At 44.6% G+C, this 18,278-nt stretch overlaps 1 protein-coding gene and 1 long non-coding RNA gene across 3 annotated transcripts; one reads left to right on the plus strand and one right to left on the minus strand.

Annotated features, from left to right (window-relative positions):
- Positions 1-146: 146 nt before the first annotated feature.
- On the minus strand, positions 147-11,194 carry kcmf1 (potassium channel modulatory factor 1). Of its 2 annotated transcripts, none has more exons than XM_038733615.1 (7): positions 11,013-11,194; positions 9,045-9,212; positions 8,639-8,778; positions 5,234-5,335; positions 4,923-5,106; positions 2,800-3,094; positions 147-1,792 (listed from the first exon to the last, which is right to left on the minus strand). In XM_038733615.1, exons 1-7 carry the CDS (start codon positions 11,026-11,028, stop codon positions 1,528-1,530), a joined length of 1,170 nt encoding a protein of 389 aa, XP_038589543.1. In that variant the 5' UTR covers positions 11,029-11,194; the 3' UTR covers positions 147-1,527. The 2 variants fall into 2 exon arrangements, with proteins under 2 accessions (XP_038589543.1, XP_038589544.1); XM_038733616.1 differs by lacking the exon at positions 11,013-11,194 and adding an exon at positions 9,795-10,388 and having other exon boundaries at positions 153-1,792.
- On the plus strand, positions 10,388-11,748 carry LOC119914356. The gene is made up of 2 exons (XR_005446764.1): positions 10,388-10,557; positions 11,192-11,748. It is a non-coding gene; the product is annotated as an uncharacterized LOC119914356 (long non-coding RNA).
- Positions 11,749-18,278: the final 6,530 nt, after the last annotated feature.

Below are 18,278 nucleotides of genomic sequence, written 5' to 3' on the forward strand. Positions count from 1 at the left end.
TTATATATTTATAAAGAAATTGTGTTAAAGTAATATTATGTAATGTTAGAAGATGAAGAGTTGCAAACGTTCCCATCTTCTCTCCTCGAGCGGACAAAAAGTTTTTAAGGATCTGTAGAAGCACAACAACACAAGGTGCAAAGGTGTGATGGTCTCTTAGTTTCATCAAAAGCTGTGCGCAGTTTATATTTATTGTATTCTAAATTTACATTTAAAAAAAATGTCTGCCCATGTCTTAACCATTATGAAAGACACATTGTCATTGTATTTTACATAGAGGGTAAAAGTAGAGGCATGAAGGTGGCATGATTCATATCAAGGCTCAAAAGCATCAGAAAACAAACATTAGAAAGAATAAATAGAAAGTGCTAACCTTAGCAGAAAAAAAAAGAATGCTTTCTCTTAAGAAAAACAAAACTTCTTTGCGTCTCAAGCTCCCGTTACCCAGCAAAGAAATTCATACAAGATGTTTAAAGCACGTGGCCGGACACTGGGCCTGTATATAAGCAGAGTGAATACCAGAAAAGTGTGAAAGAGCAATGGATATACTGTAGTTGGGCATCTGTACATCTATAAATTATAAAGTATACTGTGCCTAAACAGCTTATCACTAAACATTAACATCTAAGAAAAAGCTCTCTTTTCTTCTGTTCCTAGTATTCATCTGATGCATGTAGCCGTGGTTCTGTTGCTGTTAGCACAGCTTTCCACATATTCAGACAGAGAAAAGGCATTCAGGAGCTGTGTGTGCACGCACCCATGCTCACACACACACACACACACACACACACACACACAGAAGCTACTGCGGAATCCAATTGTTTTTTTTCTTCATTGTATCTCCTCAAAGAAAACCTAACAAAATATATTGTTAGTGTTAAATTTACACGTCATTTTGGTAAATTACTAAAGAAATTTGCAATACTTAACCTGGTTTGAAATGACCATTTAAAAACAGTTGAAAGCTTTGGGATATTAAAAAAACAAAATAATTTAATGACCTTGTCATTAAAAGTCATGCACGCTGCAAATAACTGCATGCAGTAGTTATGGTAACCCATCCAAGCACTTTTTATTTATTAATAGTCATAAACACACAGCAGCTTCATCAGAGGAGCCTATGCCCTCTTGACTTGTGAATGTGGAGTATTTATATGGAGCCGTTTGCATGTCACAGGAAGCAAAGGTCTGCCACAGCTGCCTGTAACATTTACCTGATAAAGAAAAGAAAAGTTATGTGGATTGATTATCAACTTCATATATATTTTATATATTTATATATTTCTCTTCTCTCGTTCGCTCACTCAGTTGCTATTGCGCACTCGCACATTTATCCCACTTGCTCTCATTTATTTTTGTTTACAATGTAACAAAACTGGTGACAGGCCTGAAATTACAATCACCAAAAACAAACTCAGAAAATAGAGGAAGGAGAAAGGAGAGTGAGGCCAGGGAGGACTGCTGCTGTTTGCTGCCCATCACTGACAGTTGCAGCAGAGAGGACACAGTCTGCTTGATGCCCGGACATCAAAGAGGAGGCGGCGGAGGCTCCTTCCCCGTAGAGCTGAGCTCTCTAAGCTGGAGGTTCTCCAACGCCACATCTAAAGGCATGATATCCACACAGCCCATGGCTCCAAAGTCGGCGAAGTCTCGGCGCTCTTCCTCATCGGAAGAAGAGCTCTCTTCGTGCATCAGTGTGGACAAAAGCAGCTCCTGGACAAACAGGCTGCGGTCTGCGCGCTCTCCTTCAAGGTACTGCCGCTCTGCTTCGGACATCTTAGGTTCATTCAACCTGGGCAAAATAATAAACATTCAGTTTAAATGAAATTATAAGGTAAACATTTCCAGTTAATGTCTTCCATCCTAAATACAAAGGGAGCAACAGAGAGGGAACATAAAGCTGCTAAATTTCCTGTGCTGAGTTGTGACTTCAGAGTTAGGAAGAACTACTCATTATTTTGATAAAACCTGGAAGTTAGAAGATCAAAACTTACGAAAACAGAGGAACTGCTAATTATACTGTTACAAGAACTATGAATGTTTTCCAAGTTCTCATATTGGGGTCAGCTTTTTGTCCATCTGTAACTTGGACATTCTTACACATTTACCAAAGAAAACTACATTACATTGTACTTTGCAATTAAAGATCAGCTTCAGTGTCTGAAAATGTGTCACCTTGAAATGATAAGGCTGGTGATATTCTTGATTTTTCTTTCTGTCAACAAATACAATGAAAAGACCAAAACCAATAAAGAATTGATCCTTCTGACAAGTGCTGTGTGTGTGTGTGTGTATCCAAAGCCTGATATAGTTCATTCACACATTAGTGAGCCACTCTGTAGCACTGGGTGACATGTTGCTTCATTAAGATGAACATGGGCACTGCAGTTTATTTTGAGTCAATAAACACCGTCCTGCTGCAGTAAATACTGGCTACCGCATTAAATCCATAGCTGAAAACAGTCCCCAATAAATGCTCCGTTTTATCTGTTTGAGCAACATTTGCTACAAACTACATGCCTAGCTTTTTCAAGAAATTATTTAGCCTTTCATAAAAAACCTAAGTATATATTCGTGGCCTGTTTTGGCTTTGGGGCTGAGAGTAGGGTAGTCGGAAAATACTGAGATCTGAACCAACGTATCATTGGTTCTGATCTTTGAGTGGGATGTGTTGACAAATACAGAATATCACCAACCTTATTATTTAAGATCAACAGAGTAACTTACGAACAGAACCATAAAAAGAACCATAAGAAGATGCAGATTACAATATAAAAACAACCGACTGGCCAAACTCACCGTGCTAATAGGAACTGGGAGCTGTGGGACGAGGATGAGGGATTGCTTTCACCCACGGTGGCAGTGTTGGCAGTTCCTGTGTTGGGTGGAGGGTTGGTGGCGCCAGAGTTGCCTGGGTTATTGCTGCGTCGCGTCGCGTGGCGGCCCGTCTCCACTTGCTGTCGTGCTGCCTGAGCCTGCTGCCGCTCCAATTGCAGTTGCATCTGGAGCTGCTGGAGCTGGGAGGCTGAAGGCCCTGATGAATTTATTTGCCCCCCCGCCGCACGCCGCACACCTGACAGCTGAGACAACAACTCTGCAGGAGACAAAAACAGGCTTCACTGTCGGCTGTTTCTAAATAAGTCATGATTTCAAAAGACAACCCTGAAGATACCGGTAAGAAGATATAAAGAACATAAAGGACTGTCAGGACTATGAATAGCTATTAGGGGTTTGGTTGACATTTGTTCTTATTTTTCTGATGAGGAAAGAAAAGATTAGAGATCATAAAATTTAAAAATGACTTGAAAATATTCCTGACTATTAATACTAGATTCAATCCTGGAAAATATGCCAAAAAGTCATGTGATTTCAACACAGACTTAATAAAAGAGTAGATGTTTTGAGATGTTACGAGACGACAGTCAATTTATAAAACATGACAACTATGCTGTTAAATATAGATACACACATACAAACTAAATTCCATATAAAAGCTTCTTGGCCTTAACAAGAGTTTAATATTACGGTGGCCCCTAAGGAGAAGGCATACAAAAGCAAAAGCACAAACACTGAGGGAAATGGCTCCAAATCTAAAAATGCTACAAGCTGTAAAATTCATACCAAAGTGGAAACATAAGACTTATTTGCTTTATCACTTATGTGTGTATTATAAAACTTTTAGCATTTCTGGACTTGGAGCAGATTCCCTTAATGTATCCGTTTGTGCTTTTAATGTGTTTTGTCCTTAGGGGCCACTGTAAAGCATTCCCTGGATGGTAAACAATTAGTTTTTAGCTAAAGTTAAACTTGTTGCTTAGCTGAGAAAAAAACGCCATTTTGGATAATAGGGGTATTTTGATTGTATTGTTAAATTAATGAGACTACTCAACCTGACCATGAAAACATAATGCACTCCACATCATAGTGATGAGATAAAAATAAGCGTACCATTATATTTTTATTGTAATCATAATCCCAAAGTGTGGTGATTTCTGTATGCTCAAAGGTTTAATAAAAAATGCTGGCATTAGGGCTGCCATGATAACTGCAAAACTGAAGTACGGCGTCATTGGTCAAGCCCACCGCAGAGGATGGCAAGCATTGCAACAACCGCAATGTTCATACTTTACACTTCAGTGAGCTAATAAATTAGCGTTTCAAAAGTTCCCCAATAACAAGCTCTGTAACGGTTCAAGAACAACCGCTATGGCCTGTACGTTTTACTGTTTATTTTAAAGGTCAGCTAACTTTGCGTTAGCATATTGCGCGGCTAATGTGGCTAGCAGGCTCGGCAATGTTTGACTAACGTAATCCTGAGGGACAGTTGAGAGAAACTGAACGGTAAACCTCATTTGAAGCTTAAACTAACGAGCATAGTGTGTTGGAACACACTGCCTGTTGATGCAGCTGTTTTTCATGTCATGCCGATGCTTTTTAGTAATCGATTTAATCGTTTCAGACCTAATAGACATGCCCTGAAGGTAACGATATAGCTAACGTTACGTGTGAGAAAGACACTGTCAAACTGCAAAAATGAGTTTGCTTGGCAATGTTGTTGACTAGCACGCAGCAGCTAGCTTGCTCTGCAGTGAGGTGAGATCCACAGACACTCTTACTATGCTATAGGGCACCAAATTCATTGCTCACTTCATTGCTGAATAATGCAATAATACCGCACACCGGGCTGTTGAGCACACAAGTTATCTACGCAAAGAAAATATTTGACCAATTTGGATACAAATTCACCAAAGCCTAAGTGAAACCCTTCACCTGTAGATTGTAAATGAATGCTCATCAGTCGCACACTGCAGAGGTTTTGATGGTATATAATTATTTTTTACCAGCAGAGGGTACTAGTGAAGGATCCAACCCACCTATGTGAGCAGTATAACCTGTAGAGCACACCAACTCCTCATTATTACCTGCAATTGGGTCCATTGCTTCTCTGTTACTGGGCGTGTACGTGGAGCTCTGTGATGAAGAGGATGAAAGTCCCCCTGTGGAGCCACTAGTAAAGTGCATATTTGTCCGTCGTGCTCTGGGTCCGCCCAGTCCTCGTCCAGGGTGGAACATCCTGCGTACATGTCGAACACTGCTGGACTCATCGTAAACAGGGACTGTTAAGGGTAAATGCAGTGATGTAACGCAATGTATCAAGATTTTGTGGACATATAAACAATATATACAAACATCTTTATGTAGCCACTAGTGTGTGGAGACACTGAAAGGATATTAAATCTCTTGGCGCTCTGTGTTCAAGTGTGAGGTGAGCTGTAAAGTCATCTGTGACATGGTTGGGGTCCCCTCCTGGCAAGGCAGCACATATTGGACAGATCTGAAACAGGAGGGAGGTCATGTCACTTTTAGTCAGGTTTTACCCCGTTCAAATGTGTTAGTGTGCAGCCTCATAACAAGTGGCACGTCTGAGAGTAGCTACTCGACACTCATTAAATGTTTATACTACTGAGCTGTTTACATATACCCAATTAAGTAAGTTAAAGGAGTTCTCCACTGAGTTAGCACCTGGGCAACTTCGAAGCAGCAGAACTGGGATATAATCTTTTTTATTTCTCAAGTATTTGTGTCAAAAACTGGTGAGATCATTATAGGCAAGTCATGCCACTCGGCAGCCATCTTGGTAACGCCTCCAGGCAGTTATTTTGGACTAACAAGACCATTCAGACCCTATCTGAATGGGGAGAGAGCCAGAACTGGTCTTTCAGCAGTCATAATAACTGCATGCATAAAATCAACAGCAAAATCTGATAAAAATAGCTGGGAAAAAAGTTTGATGACTTTGCCCCAAAATAAGGTGCATTTTTCCCCAACGGTTTTACTCCTACTACGTATGCGCAGTAGTAGTGACGCATGTGTAGTGGAACCGCACAATTGGCTAAAATGTTTCCTGCCTTGGCTGTTAAAAGCAGATGATTGGCTTTCTAGCGGGAGGGTGAGATAACCGCCATCTTTGGCATTACAGGCTTTCCCTATAGAGGTGTATTGAGGATTCTTTAATCTTCTTTTATCTCCTCTACAAAAACTTTCTGGTTACGCTAGTAGCACCTAATGTAGCATCAAGCCTCAAGCATATATAAGGAGCAGGCTACTGGTAAGCTCACTTCCAATTCACTTCAATTTTTTTTTATTCAAACTTGTAGTCTTTACCAGTGACATCACTGGAGACTATTTATCAAATACACACACCTCTCTCTGGAGCCATTTAAGGCTTTATAAACTTTTTTCCCCCATATATGCAGTTGTACTCGCCAAAACCTGTTAACAAACTAGGGAAAATTATCATTTTTACATCATTATTCTCATTTTAATTGAAAACCATTAAGATAACTTATGGTGTGATTTTTGCAGGAATCTGTACCAAACAAAAATATGTTCTTAAGTCTCTAGAATATGATGTGTAGGCAAGAACATCTCTGCAGCATGACAATATTTAATTTCAAAGTGATATTTTGACAACCATTTCACCTTTAACAAATATTTCGCCTCCTTTGATTTCAAAACTGCAGTAGGCCATATTACGATTTCAATAAAATTTCAATAAATTCTTCAGCCCTAGTTAATACAGAACATTTCACCATAAATAAGCCCCCACAATTACTAAATATCACATTCTCTTGCTTGCAGAGCCTGTATACACCAGTGTCTATTGTGCATCAAATTCTCAATATAGCAGCCCAGTAAATGACATCCTGCCAGCAACAGGTTAACACTTCCTCTTTCACTGCTGTGTTGTTTCTGTTGGCACCGTTTGTTTTTGTCTTTTAATATCTATAAGACAAGGATGGAATTGTTGTACATTTTCCTCATTGTCAATGATTCCCACTGAAAGACTAAACCAACATTCAGCTGACTTACTAACAAGTGTTGGCTGTGCAGCCAATCGCTCCACAGAGCCTGTATCACAGCCCACACGTACCAGTTTCTATTGTGTATAAATTCTCAATATAACACCACTGTGAATGACATCCTGTACATTAACTGCCATATACATACAACAGGTTAACACTTCCTCTTTCACTGCCGTCTTGTTTCTGTTGGCAACGTTATTTTTTTTTCATAGATGAACCAAAAAACAAAAACTATCTAAAAGACAAGGATGGTAATTTTGTACATTTTCCTCATGGTCAATGCATCCCATTGACATTCAACTAACCTAGTAGCAAGTATTGCCTGTGTAGCCAGTCCTTGATATGCCTTATCATCTGTGCCATAGAGGTCCATTGTTGTCTAAAAACTATTAAAAGCATATGAATGAGCCACATTGTTGCACGGGGTGACATGTTTCTTCTTTACAATGAACACGGGCACTGTATTTTCAGTCAATCACAAATACACCATCCTGCTGCTGAAAATACTCATTAGTGCACCAAACGTGCATTAATCCACAGCTGAAAATAGTCCCAAACAAATGCACCATTTACTCATATTAACATTTGTTAAGACCTACATCGTTCAGCTGTTTTAGGATATTACTTAGCTGTTCTAAAAAGTGAAACTATATATTAATTTGCGTTTTTTTGTTGTTGTTGCATCCTTAGTAGGAACAAATGGCCTTGAGGCTGAGTGACAGACATGGGTGGGTTGTAAAGTACTGAGAGATGGAAAAACTTAATAACTGGACTTCATTGAAAATAATTAAAGTACAGAATAGCGCCAACCTTATTCATCAAAGCACCTGGAGGGCAAAAAACAGAGCAAGACAGCAGCTCACACTGAACTCCCTCGTAGAGACGCCACAAATCTGTTAAATTTTATTTGGATCACCTCTCAACTCATGAAAAAGGTAGATATGGAAACAAACTGCAAGTGTTGGGCACTTGCGATCCTTAAACAGCACCAGCTAATGAATTTCCGCCATTAAAAACCGCCAGGTCCCTGCTAGCACACGACTGTGGTAATGTTTACATTTACCTTGTAGGGAATCCCTCACCTAACAGCTCAGGCTTGTCTCCTCGTCAATTAGTGCATCCGAAAGCACGACGGCCATCCAGCATTTTAGCAACGCAAAAAGTAACATACTCAGAGTAGTAACAGTAACAGTAAAAGTAACAGTGTATCACTTGCTTCCTGGTTGGTATGCAGCGGAAAATAATGTCTTTTTTGTCCTCCAAGGGAGCGTTTTCTTTGGAATGTGACATCACATGAAAATTATGAACTGGACCACTTTTTGGCTCCCCCCTTGGGCTACAAAGCTCTTTTTTTCCCTATCACTCCTCAGACAGTCCAACACACTACCTGCCAGTCCGCCAGGTAGGTCTCAGTACTGTCAGCAGCGCCCTTGCTTTGCTCACTTTATTCGGCAGTGGAAAACACTCATGAAAGTTCTGATTTGACAACAAGTAATCCATAAATATCCTCTGAGTGTACATTCTGGGAAGTCATTTTAGCTGACTGAAGTGCAGCGCTCATTAGCAATAACAGACTGCAGTGATGCCAACAGACTACATTAAAAAAAAGGTCTCCATCTAATGACTTCAATATACAGTAGGTCAGTAGATGTCAGAAGTAAATTAGGCTGCTGGAGCTGCTTACAGCTACAAAAACAATTTGGAAGTATAAGTGCACAAAATTACAGTTCAAAATCTGTACATTTATCCCTTAATGTGTGCAGTATACTCACCACTTCGGTGGAAGTCTCTGCATGTTCAGAGGTGACATGCTCTTGTAGGGACGTCTCTGTGAAGCCCATCCTGCCACAGTAAGGACATGTGAATGACTGGGGTTGCTCTACTGAAAAAGTGTCTCCTCCATAATACAGATCTGCAAAAACAGAGCAAACAGAGCAACCGTTATTGTCAATCAATATTTTAATTATTTACACAAACATAAGCACCAGCATCAGCACAATTTTACACTCAACAAAATGCCATAAATCATGAGAGAAAACGTGACGAATGATTTGTAATCACACAGTAGGCCTACAGTGAAGTCATAAAATATAATAATCATGGCACCACATAGGCATGATAAATTTGTGTATGATCAGTAAGCCACACAACTTTCTGTCTGGGCTTTCAGGTCCTTACCATAGTCTACCCTGGTTAATATACACTGCATGGGGTGCTCTGTGGTGTGTCTTGTTGTTGTGGCTCCGCTCTCGTAGCACGATGCGCACAGGTCATAATCGTAGCAAATTAAACACTTGAACCTTCTTCCTCTAAAGTTCCCTTTTAAACATGCATCACAGCTCACACCTGCAAAAGAGAAATGAAAAATGGTACGTCAAACACGTGCACCTGGCAATAAAGTTACAAATTCCTTATAAATGCGTCTGCAAGACTGACTGTGAGAAAGCAATCTCTCTCTGTAGGCCAGTCTCACTCACATAAGCATGTGCTTTGGAGTGGCACCAACCCACAAGTGGCAGCGATGAAGAACTCTGGCATTCCAGTGAACTTCACAAGCAAGGTCTCACAGAGGCATGCCACAAACATATGACGCATCTGAAAGCTCCCTTCATTACAGCTTTTGTTACTCATTTATAGCACTGTCCACATGTTTTTCGGATAGCATATTGCTATTTATATTCATCTAGAGCAACACTAAATTAGTCAAGAGAAAGATAATGTCAGACATTTCTTATATTCTCCAAACAGCTTATTACTACATGCCATTATATTAAATATTATTGCATCTGCTTGTCCACACTTTACTAAATGATTACAGTGAAGAAATATTCAAGCACTGGCTTACTACTCTACAGGCACAGACAGTTATTTTCTATGACACATCAAAGTTATCATTACACACAATATTCCAACTCCTGCCTCACTTACATTTCCTTTGAAGGGAAAAAACAAAAAAACGCCTTATTTGGCAAACGTTGAATAGTAGGTACACAAGTATTGAGGGAATTTCCTCTGTTGGGACTGATCTGACATCTTGCAACAAAAAGCTTCAAAGTACAGAGAAATTATCCACAAAAGGTAACATTTACTAACCAAACCCAGGCCTGAACAAACAAACCAACTGGTTTGGCAATAGCAAGTATCAGCTCTAAGTATTGATAAAGGTTGGTCTGACAGGTATTAGTACCACCTGACAGCCTGGAAGATCAGTGTGTGTCCTCACGGCAGAGTCGAACTAGCCTGCCCACTCGGGACAATTTAACAAGTAACGTTAACGCTAACGTTATCTTTGTTGTCCTACTTTAAACAGGGTAAAGCAAATTACTAAATCATTTTACTTTGCCCTGTTGGGGCTATTTAACTGTGTTATGCTAATGTTTGAAATCCAGAACAGCAACTTCTGAGGTGATTAAACAAGATACAGCTGCTACAACTAACGTTATAACTGAGGCACACTTACAGTCCCATCTGGTTTGCAGTTAACATACCGTAACTTAACCCTAGCTAGCAAGTAGCCTGCCAGTTAGCTAACTTGGTGATTGGTTTATGGTCTAAGGCCTCAGACTTTCTGTCTTCTTCTTGATGACAGTGCATTCGCTAACAACATTAGGTTAACGTTATGTGACCAGACGGGACAGTATGGCGCTAACATTACAGCAGCGGGTTCTTCAACTAACACGTTACCCAAAATGTAAGCAAAATACGATTATATCTGTATTATGAAATATCACAGTGCACGGCTAATGGGTTTATAAGCGCAAGTATAAGCAACATAAAGTCCCAGCTACACCAAAGACTCCTTATGTTAGCATGCATTAGCCTGCTCGCTAGCTCAGCTAACGTAAGGTAACGCAGAACCTAGCAACGGCTAACTGCTAAGCTCCGCAATGTTGCCGTATCATTGCGAACAGGTAAAGAGAAGTTGTGACCGTTTGCCCCAAATTAGCAGACACCAGAGATATAGGTTCACCAGAGATGCTGATGGCAAGTATGCGTGTGGGTACAAGCCTGAAAACGAGCCGGGATATCCGCAACACCCCCCCCTCTCTTGACTTGACTAAGCACTTAGCAAAGCTAGCTTAAGAGCTAGCAGCTCAGGTAATGTAGCCACCAACTAAGGCGCAGCGGACCTGTTTATCAACTCACCCTCATGTCGGGACATCCTACAAACAGTGACACAGCCCTTCCTTGGGCTCCCCAGCTCCGTTAACGGGGAAACACAGCCTTGTAGATACTAAACTGAAAAAAAGCCTTCACCCTCGCTTCTTTTTTCGAGCAAGATGGATCCGACAGCAGCTTACAGTTTGTTCTGTTTCCCCTCCCAGTGTCACTTATCGCGAAATGCTGCGGGTGAACACCAGGCGGCGCTCTCCGACGTGAAATCACTCTCGGGCCGTAAACTCGGTAGTCTGGGGAATCACTGCCCTCATCTTGGCCTCGCAGGAATCTCACCTTCAGCAATGGGACGCTTTCACTGAGGAAACCTCATCCAGTGAGGGAAGAAGTTTTGGGATCATTTACTTAAGTTAAAGTAGCCTAATAATAAGAACATTTGAAAATACTCCTTTATAATATTACTATTATTAAGTATACGGAGCCAAGTAAACTGCAAAATGTAGCCTACTGGGCCTATACAGGCTAATGATATTTTATCAGTGGAAAGCAGTATATTTACTCAAGTACTGTAGGCCTAGTTAAGTACAATTTTGAGTAGCCTACTTGCATTTTGTTAATTAAGAGGAGGTAGTGTACAGCAGATAAACATACTATTGAACCAGTATATAAATAAAAACATTTCAAAGTAAAAAGCATAAGGGCCAGCGAGAAGAATAAACACCATATGTTTCACAAATATAATAATAAAAAGAAAACTGGACTCAAACTGTCTGAGTGGGTACAAATGCTGAATATAAAATAATGATGATTTACTTTTCCATTAAGTACTTTTTCTGTTTCAAGGACCAACATGTATTCTCTCTATTAACTCTCCAGATATCTTATCACTTATTTTAAAAACTCTGGTCAAAATGTTTTTCCTTTTTAATTTTTCACCAGCAAAATACTTTAAATAGTAAAATTACTCATGCAGATAAATGGCCCCTATCAACATTATATATATTATATTATTGGATTATTGTTATTATTGATGCATAATTGCATAAGTAGCATTTTAATGTAGTAGCTGCATGGTGGAAGTGCACTTTATATACTATTTATAAATCAATAATGGATTCGATTTTCTCAGTTGATGTTTTGTTTGTCTTCAAAGTGACTATAACTGTCAAATAAATGTAGTGGAGTAAAAAGAACAATATTTCTCTCTGAAATGGAGTACAGTAGAGAAAAGTGTAAAAGAGAATATAGTGGAAATACTAAAGTAAAATACTTCAGAATCTTCAAAATTGTACAGAAGTAGGCTACACCACTCTCCTCAGCCACTATTTAACCTAAACATCCCTAATAAACCTTTTAAGTATATCTATATGCCAACTGGTTAATATTTTAATGGAAAAAAACAAAAAAAGAAAGACAAGCTTAAGCACATATTTTTTTATTATTTAATGCAAGTTTACAGTTTACAGAGGAAGAAAGGGTACAACAATTTAAGAGGACAAAAATAGCAAAAAAGATGAGGATGTGATGCAAATTTTCAGCTGCAAGACAAATTAAACTGGAATGACATGGGAATAATCTATCATCTGAAACAACCTTTGTAAAACTGAAAAGGGCTCACACAGAACAGGAGCAATGAATAAACTGTCTGTAATAACAAACCAACTCTTTATTCATCACCAACAGAACCATTTATGGTATGTACAATAAACCACACAGACGAAACAAAGTAAATTGTTACAAACTGTTTTTTGATGAGTGACTTCAATGATTAATTGATTATCAACTGTGGTAGAAGAAGTTTTCAGAACTTTGATTTAAGTAAAGGTTACAATACCACTGTGTACAACTATACTATTACAAGTAACAGTCCTGCATTCAAGTAAAAGTACAAAAGTATTAGCAGACTACTCATAATTCAAATTTGCCTATTTCCGAATCATATATTATAATACCTGACTATAATTAATGATATACTGATGTTGAAGCTGTTAAAGGTGGAGCCATTTTTAATTTCTTATCTTGCTGGGTTGTTTCACTTATAATTGTTAAAGAATATTCTTAGAGGGCTTAACTGACGTAACAAGAAGAAGGTAAGACAGGTTGGAGTCATTAGGTGACCCTACAACTGTTCGCTGACCTTCCAGCTCTAGTTATTTCTCTCATCTATCTGTCCTTGTTAGGGATATGACAGTTAGACTGATAAGGTAAAGACAGTAGCTCAGGCGTCAGGCTTGCAGATATCCGTGTTCTTTTGGAATCTTACGAGGTTGAGTTTTACAAGAATGTTTATAATAACTTACTGAGTCCACAGATTAGAGTACGACTCATGGAGAGTAATAGATTCCAATATGACGTAGCATAGATAGATTGATTGATTTGTTGTTCTAGGTTAAGGCTGGTTAAAGATGATCTCATCGAGAAACCTACAGGCACTAGGTGGAAGAGAGAAACATAAATGGCACTGTATCTCCTTGGCCGGGCTCAAGGAGCCACGCTATGATAAGTCTTCATCAGTCTCCCCGAAACTTCTTCACACCTGAACCTGGTTCACAATAATATTTCAACAATAATAATCTGTTATAATGTGTTAATTGATTTATATTTTGTATTTATAATCTAAATCTGCAAAGTGAGTAGTAACTCAAGGTATCAAATAAATGTAGTGGAGTAAAAATACACAATATTTCCTTGAAATATAGTGGAGTAGAGGTCGAGAGTAGCATAAAATGGAAGTACTGTCACGATCGTGGTGTGGAGGCAGGTTGGAGAACCCAAACGCAGGACACAGAGCGGGGCAGGTATGGTACACGAAGGGTTTTAATAAACAAACAAAAGCGAGCACACTTACAGGTGAGTGGCTGAATAACTGAAATCCAAAAGTACCGGGAGACGAGACAAGACGGGACGAGACAAGCAAGGCTGGTTACAGGCAGAGAGTACACACACGACAGACTGGGGGGTAACATGAACAATGACCGGACAAGGACAAGACAGAAACACCAGGTATATATACACACACAGGGACTAACGAGCAGGGCGGGAGCAACACAGGTGACAGACATGAGACTAACGAGGCAGAGAGAGAGAGCAGAGGAAAACAGAGAGACTAGACATGAAAAGCAGACTATATAACAGATACTGGACACAAGACAGGACAGAACCCAAAACTCAACATACCAAGGCAGATACCAAACTCAAAAGTAAACACAAAGGATGGCCAACCGGCAGAGCGTGACAGTACCCCCCCCCCCCGACGAGCGTCTCCAGACGGTCAACAAAACAGCACAAAATCAAGGCACAAGCCGGCCCAGGGTGGGCGGAGGGAGGACAGGAGGAGGGCAAGTCTAGCCAGGGTGGGCGGAGGGAGGACAGGAGGAGGGCCAGACCAGGAACTCTCAGGAGGGTGGCCAGTGGGCAAGGCAAGGGAGCGACAGAGTTCGGGAGGTCGCACAAGCAGGCCAAGGGGACAAAACAGTCCGGGGGAACCACCCAACAGGCAGATCATGCCCAGGAAACAGGGCAGGTAAGGCACTTGGCCTAACATGCAGGGCAGGGCAGAGGGGCAGAACAGTTCAGGAGGCCGTCCCGGAGGGCGACCCAGGAGGCCGTGCAGACCAAAGGGGTCACGGAGTTCAGGAGGTCGTCCCGGGGGATGACAAGACAGGCCGAGCAAATCAGGGGGTAAACACAGTTCAGGAGGTCGTCCTGGAGGACGACCCGACAGGCTGAGCAAATCAGGGGGAAAACACAGTTCAGGAGGCCGTCCCGGAGGTCGACCGAGTAGACCAGGAGAGCAAAACAGGACCATGGACCGGACACGAGGAGCTGGAGTCGGCCTGACCACCGACTGGACAGCAGGGCAGGGGACCATGGACCGGACACGAGGAGCTGGAGTCGGCCTGACCACCGACTGGACAGCTGGGCTGGAGGCCATGGACCGGACACGAGGAGCTGGAGTCGGCCTGACCACCGACTGGACAGCAGGGCTGGAGGCCATGGACCGGACACGAGGAGCTGGAGTCGGCCTGACCACCGACTGAGCACTAGGAACAGGAGTCGGCTGGGCCACCAACGGAGCTGGTGTTTGTCGGACCACCGACGGGAGAACAGGAGTCAGCTGGGCCACCGGCGAAGCAGGTGCCGGTCGGACCACCGACGGGGCACGGGGAGCGGGAACCGGTCTGGCCACTGACGGAGACCTAGGAACTGGTGTCAGTCGGACCTTCGATGAGGGACCAGTAACAGGTGTCGGTAGGACGACAGAGTGAGACCTGGGAGCAGGAGTAGGCCAGGGATCAGGCAGGCGGCTAGCAGCGCTAGCAGGCCGGGGATCAGGCAGGTCTGATGTGGAGCTAGCAGCGCTAGCGGGCCGGGAATCAGGCAGGCGGCTAGCCGTTCTAGCAAGCCAGGGGACAGGTTTGTTGCCGACGGGTCGCTGATGGTGACCTCGTCGCCTCCGATGACCACCACGGGAACCCGAAAAGATGGCTAGGCGAATCCCTTCAAAGGACGACTCCGGGGAAAGCCTAGCCTCCAGGCTATCAGGCCATAGCCTAGCTGCCCGTGCTGCCTCTGACTCCCTGGCCTTCATGGTCAGGTAGGCCAGGAGAGTCATAGTCCCTGAGTCCTTGGTAGGTAGGGCAGGCAGGCGGACGGACAGGCTAGGCGGAGGACTAGCGGCGCTAGCCGAGCAGGATACAGGCAGGACAGGCGGAGGGCTAGCGGCGCTAGCCGAGCAGGATACAGGCAGGACAGGCGGAGGGCTAGCGGCGCTAGCCGAGCAGGATACAGGCAGGACAGGCGGAGGGCTAGCGGCGCTAGCCGAGCAGGATACAGGCAGGACAGGCGGAGGGCTAGCGGCGCTAGCCGAGCAGGATACAGGCAGGACAGGCGGAGGGCTAGCAGCGCCAGCCGAACAGGTAACAGGCAGGACAGGCGGAGGGCTAGCAGCGCCAGCCGAAGAGACAACAGGCAGGACAGGCGGAGGACTAGCGGCGCCAGCCAAACAGGTAACAGGCAGGACAGGCGGAGGGCTAGCATGCCGGGGAGATGACGGCCGGAGGCTAGCGGTCCGGGTGTTAGCCATTTGCAGGCTAACAGACTGAGGAACTGATGAGGACTTGGCTGGGGGATTGACTGAGGTGTGGAGGAAGTCACAAACCCACCCAGGGAGAGAGTCTGCTGCTCCTGGCTGAGCAGCCAGGCTCTTCCAGGCAAGGGACACGATAGCTGCCTTATGGCTAACATGACTAGCCCCATACCACATATTCCTCAGCGTCAGAAGCTCCCTCAGCACGTCAGTCTGTTCCTCAGTTAGTGTGTCTGCTGGGCTCTTAACGGGTCCGGTCATTCTGTCACGATCGTGGTGTGGAGGCAGGTTGGAGAACCCAAACGCAGGACACAGAGCGGGGCAGGTATGGTACACGAAGGGTTTAATAAACAAACAAAAGCGAGCACACTTACAGGTGAGTGGCTGAATAACTGAAATCCAAAGGTACCGGGAGACGAGACAAGCAAGGCTGGTTACAGGCAGAGAGTACACACACGACAGACTGGGGGGTAACATGAACAATGACCGGACAAGGACAAGACAGAAACACCAGGTATATATACACACACAGGGACTAACGAGCAGGGCGGGAGCAACACAGGTGACAGACATGAGACTAACGAGGCAGAGAGAGAGAGCAGAGGAAAACAGAGACTAGACATGAAAAGCAGACTATATAACAGATACTGGACACAAGACAGGACAGAACCCAAAACTCAACATACCAAGGCAGATACCAAACTCAAAAGTAAACACAAAGGATGGCCAACCGGCAGAGCGTGACAGTACCCCCCCCCCCGACGAGCGTCTCCAGACGGTCAACAAAACAGCACAAAATCAAGGCACAAGCCGGCCCAGGGTGGGCGGAGGGAGGACAGGAGGAGGGCAAGTCTAGCCAGGGTGGGCGGAGGGAGGACAGGAGGAGGGCCAGACCAGGAACTCTCAGGAGGGTGGCCAGTGGGCAAGGCAAGGGAGCGACAGAGTTCGGGAGGTCGCACAAGCAGGCCAAGGGGACAAAACAGTCCGGGGGAACCACCCAACAGGCAGATCATGCCCAGGAAACAGGGCAGGTAAGGCACTTGGCCTAACATGCAGGGCAGGGCAGGGCAGAGGGGCAGAACAGTTCAGGAGGCCGTCCCGGAGGGCGACCCAGGAGGCCGTGCAGACCAAAGGGGTCACGGAGTTCAGGAGGTCGTCCCGGGGGATGACAAGACAGGCCGAGCAAATCAGGGGGTAAACACAGTTCAGGAGGTCGTCCTGGAGGACGACCCGACAGGCTGAGCAAATCAGGGGGAAAACACAGTTCAGGAGGCCGTCCCGGAGGTCGACCGAGTAGACCAGGAGAGCAAAACAGGACCATGGACCGGACACGAGGAGCTGGAGTCGGCCTGACCACCGACTGGACAGCAGGGCAGGGGACCATGGACCGGACACGAGGAGCTGGAGTCGGCCTGACCACCGACTGGACAGCTGGGCTGGAGGCCATGGACCGGACACGAGGAGCTGGAGTCGGCCTGACCACCGACTGGACAGCAGGGCTGGAGGCCATGGACCGGACACGAGGAGCTGGAGTCGGCCTGACCACCGACTGAGCACTAGGAACAGGAGTCGGCTGGGCCACCAACGGAGCTGGTGTTTGTCGGACCACCGACGGGAGAACAGGAGTCAGCTGGGCCACCGGCGAAGCAGGTGCCGGTCGGACCACCGACGGGGCACGGGGAGCGGGAACCGGTCTGGCCACTGACGGAGACCTAGGAACTGGTGTCAGTCGGACCTTCGATGAGGGACCAGTAACAGGTGTCGGTAGGACGACAGAGTGAGACCTGGGAGCAGGAGTAGGCCAGGGATCAGGCAGGCGGCTAGCAGCGCTAGCAGGCCGGGGATCAGGCAGGTCTGATGTGGAGCTAGCAGCGCTAGCGGGCCGGGAATCAGGCAGGCGGCTAGCCGTTCTAGCAAGCCAGGGGACAGGTTTGTTGCCGACGGGTCGCTGATGGTGACCTCGTCGCCTCCGATGACCACCACGGGAACCCGAAAAGATGGCTAGGCGAATCCCTTCAAAGGACGACTCCGGGGAAAGCCTAGCCTCCAGGCTATCAGGCCATAGCCTAGCTGCCCGTGCTGCCTCTGACTCCCTGGCCTTCATGGTCAGGTAGGCCAGGAGAGTCATAGTCCCTGAGTCCTTGGTAGGTAGGGCAGGCAGGCGGACGGACAGGCTAGGCGGAGGACTAGCGGCGCTAGCCGAGCAG

The sequence above is a fragment of the Micropterus salmoides genome, unplaced genomic scaffold (genome assembly GCF_014851395.1).
Source record: "Micropterus salmoides isolate LMB-PRFRI ecotype aquatic unplaced genomic scaffold, ASM1485139v1 Ms_hic_scaffold_20, whole genome shotgun sequence".
Lineage (NCBI taxonomy): Eukaryota > Metazoa > Chordata > Actinopteri > Centrarchiformes > Centrarchidae > Micropterus > Micropterus salmoides.

What these genes read in the sequence shown, in the direction of transcription:
- kcmf1 (XM_038733615.1), bottom strand. An exon ending in ACAGAGCGCCAAGAGATTTA is followed by an intron (nt 5,107 to 5,233) that starts ATATCCTTTCAG and finishes GTCCCTGTTTAC; the next exon opens with GATGAGTCCAGCAGTGTTCG. An exon ending in TCCCAGTTCCTATTAGCACG is followed by an intron (nt 1,793 to 2,799) that starts GTGAGTTTGGCC and finishes TATTTTGCCCAG; the next exon opens with GTTGAATGAACCTAAGATGT.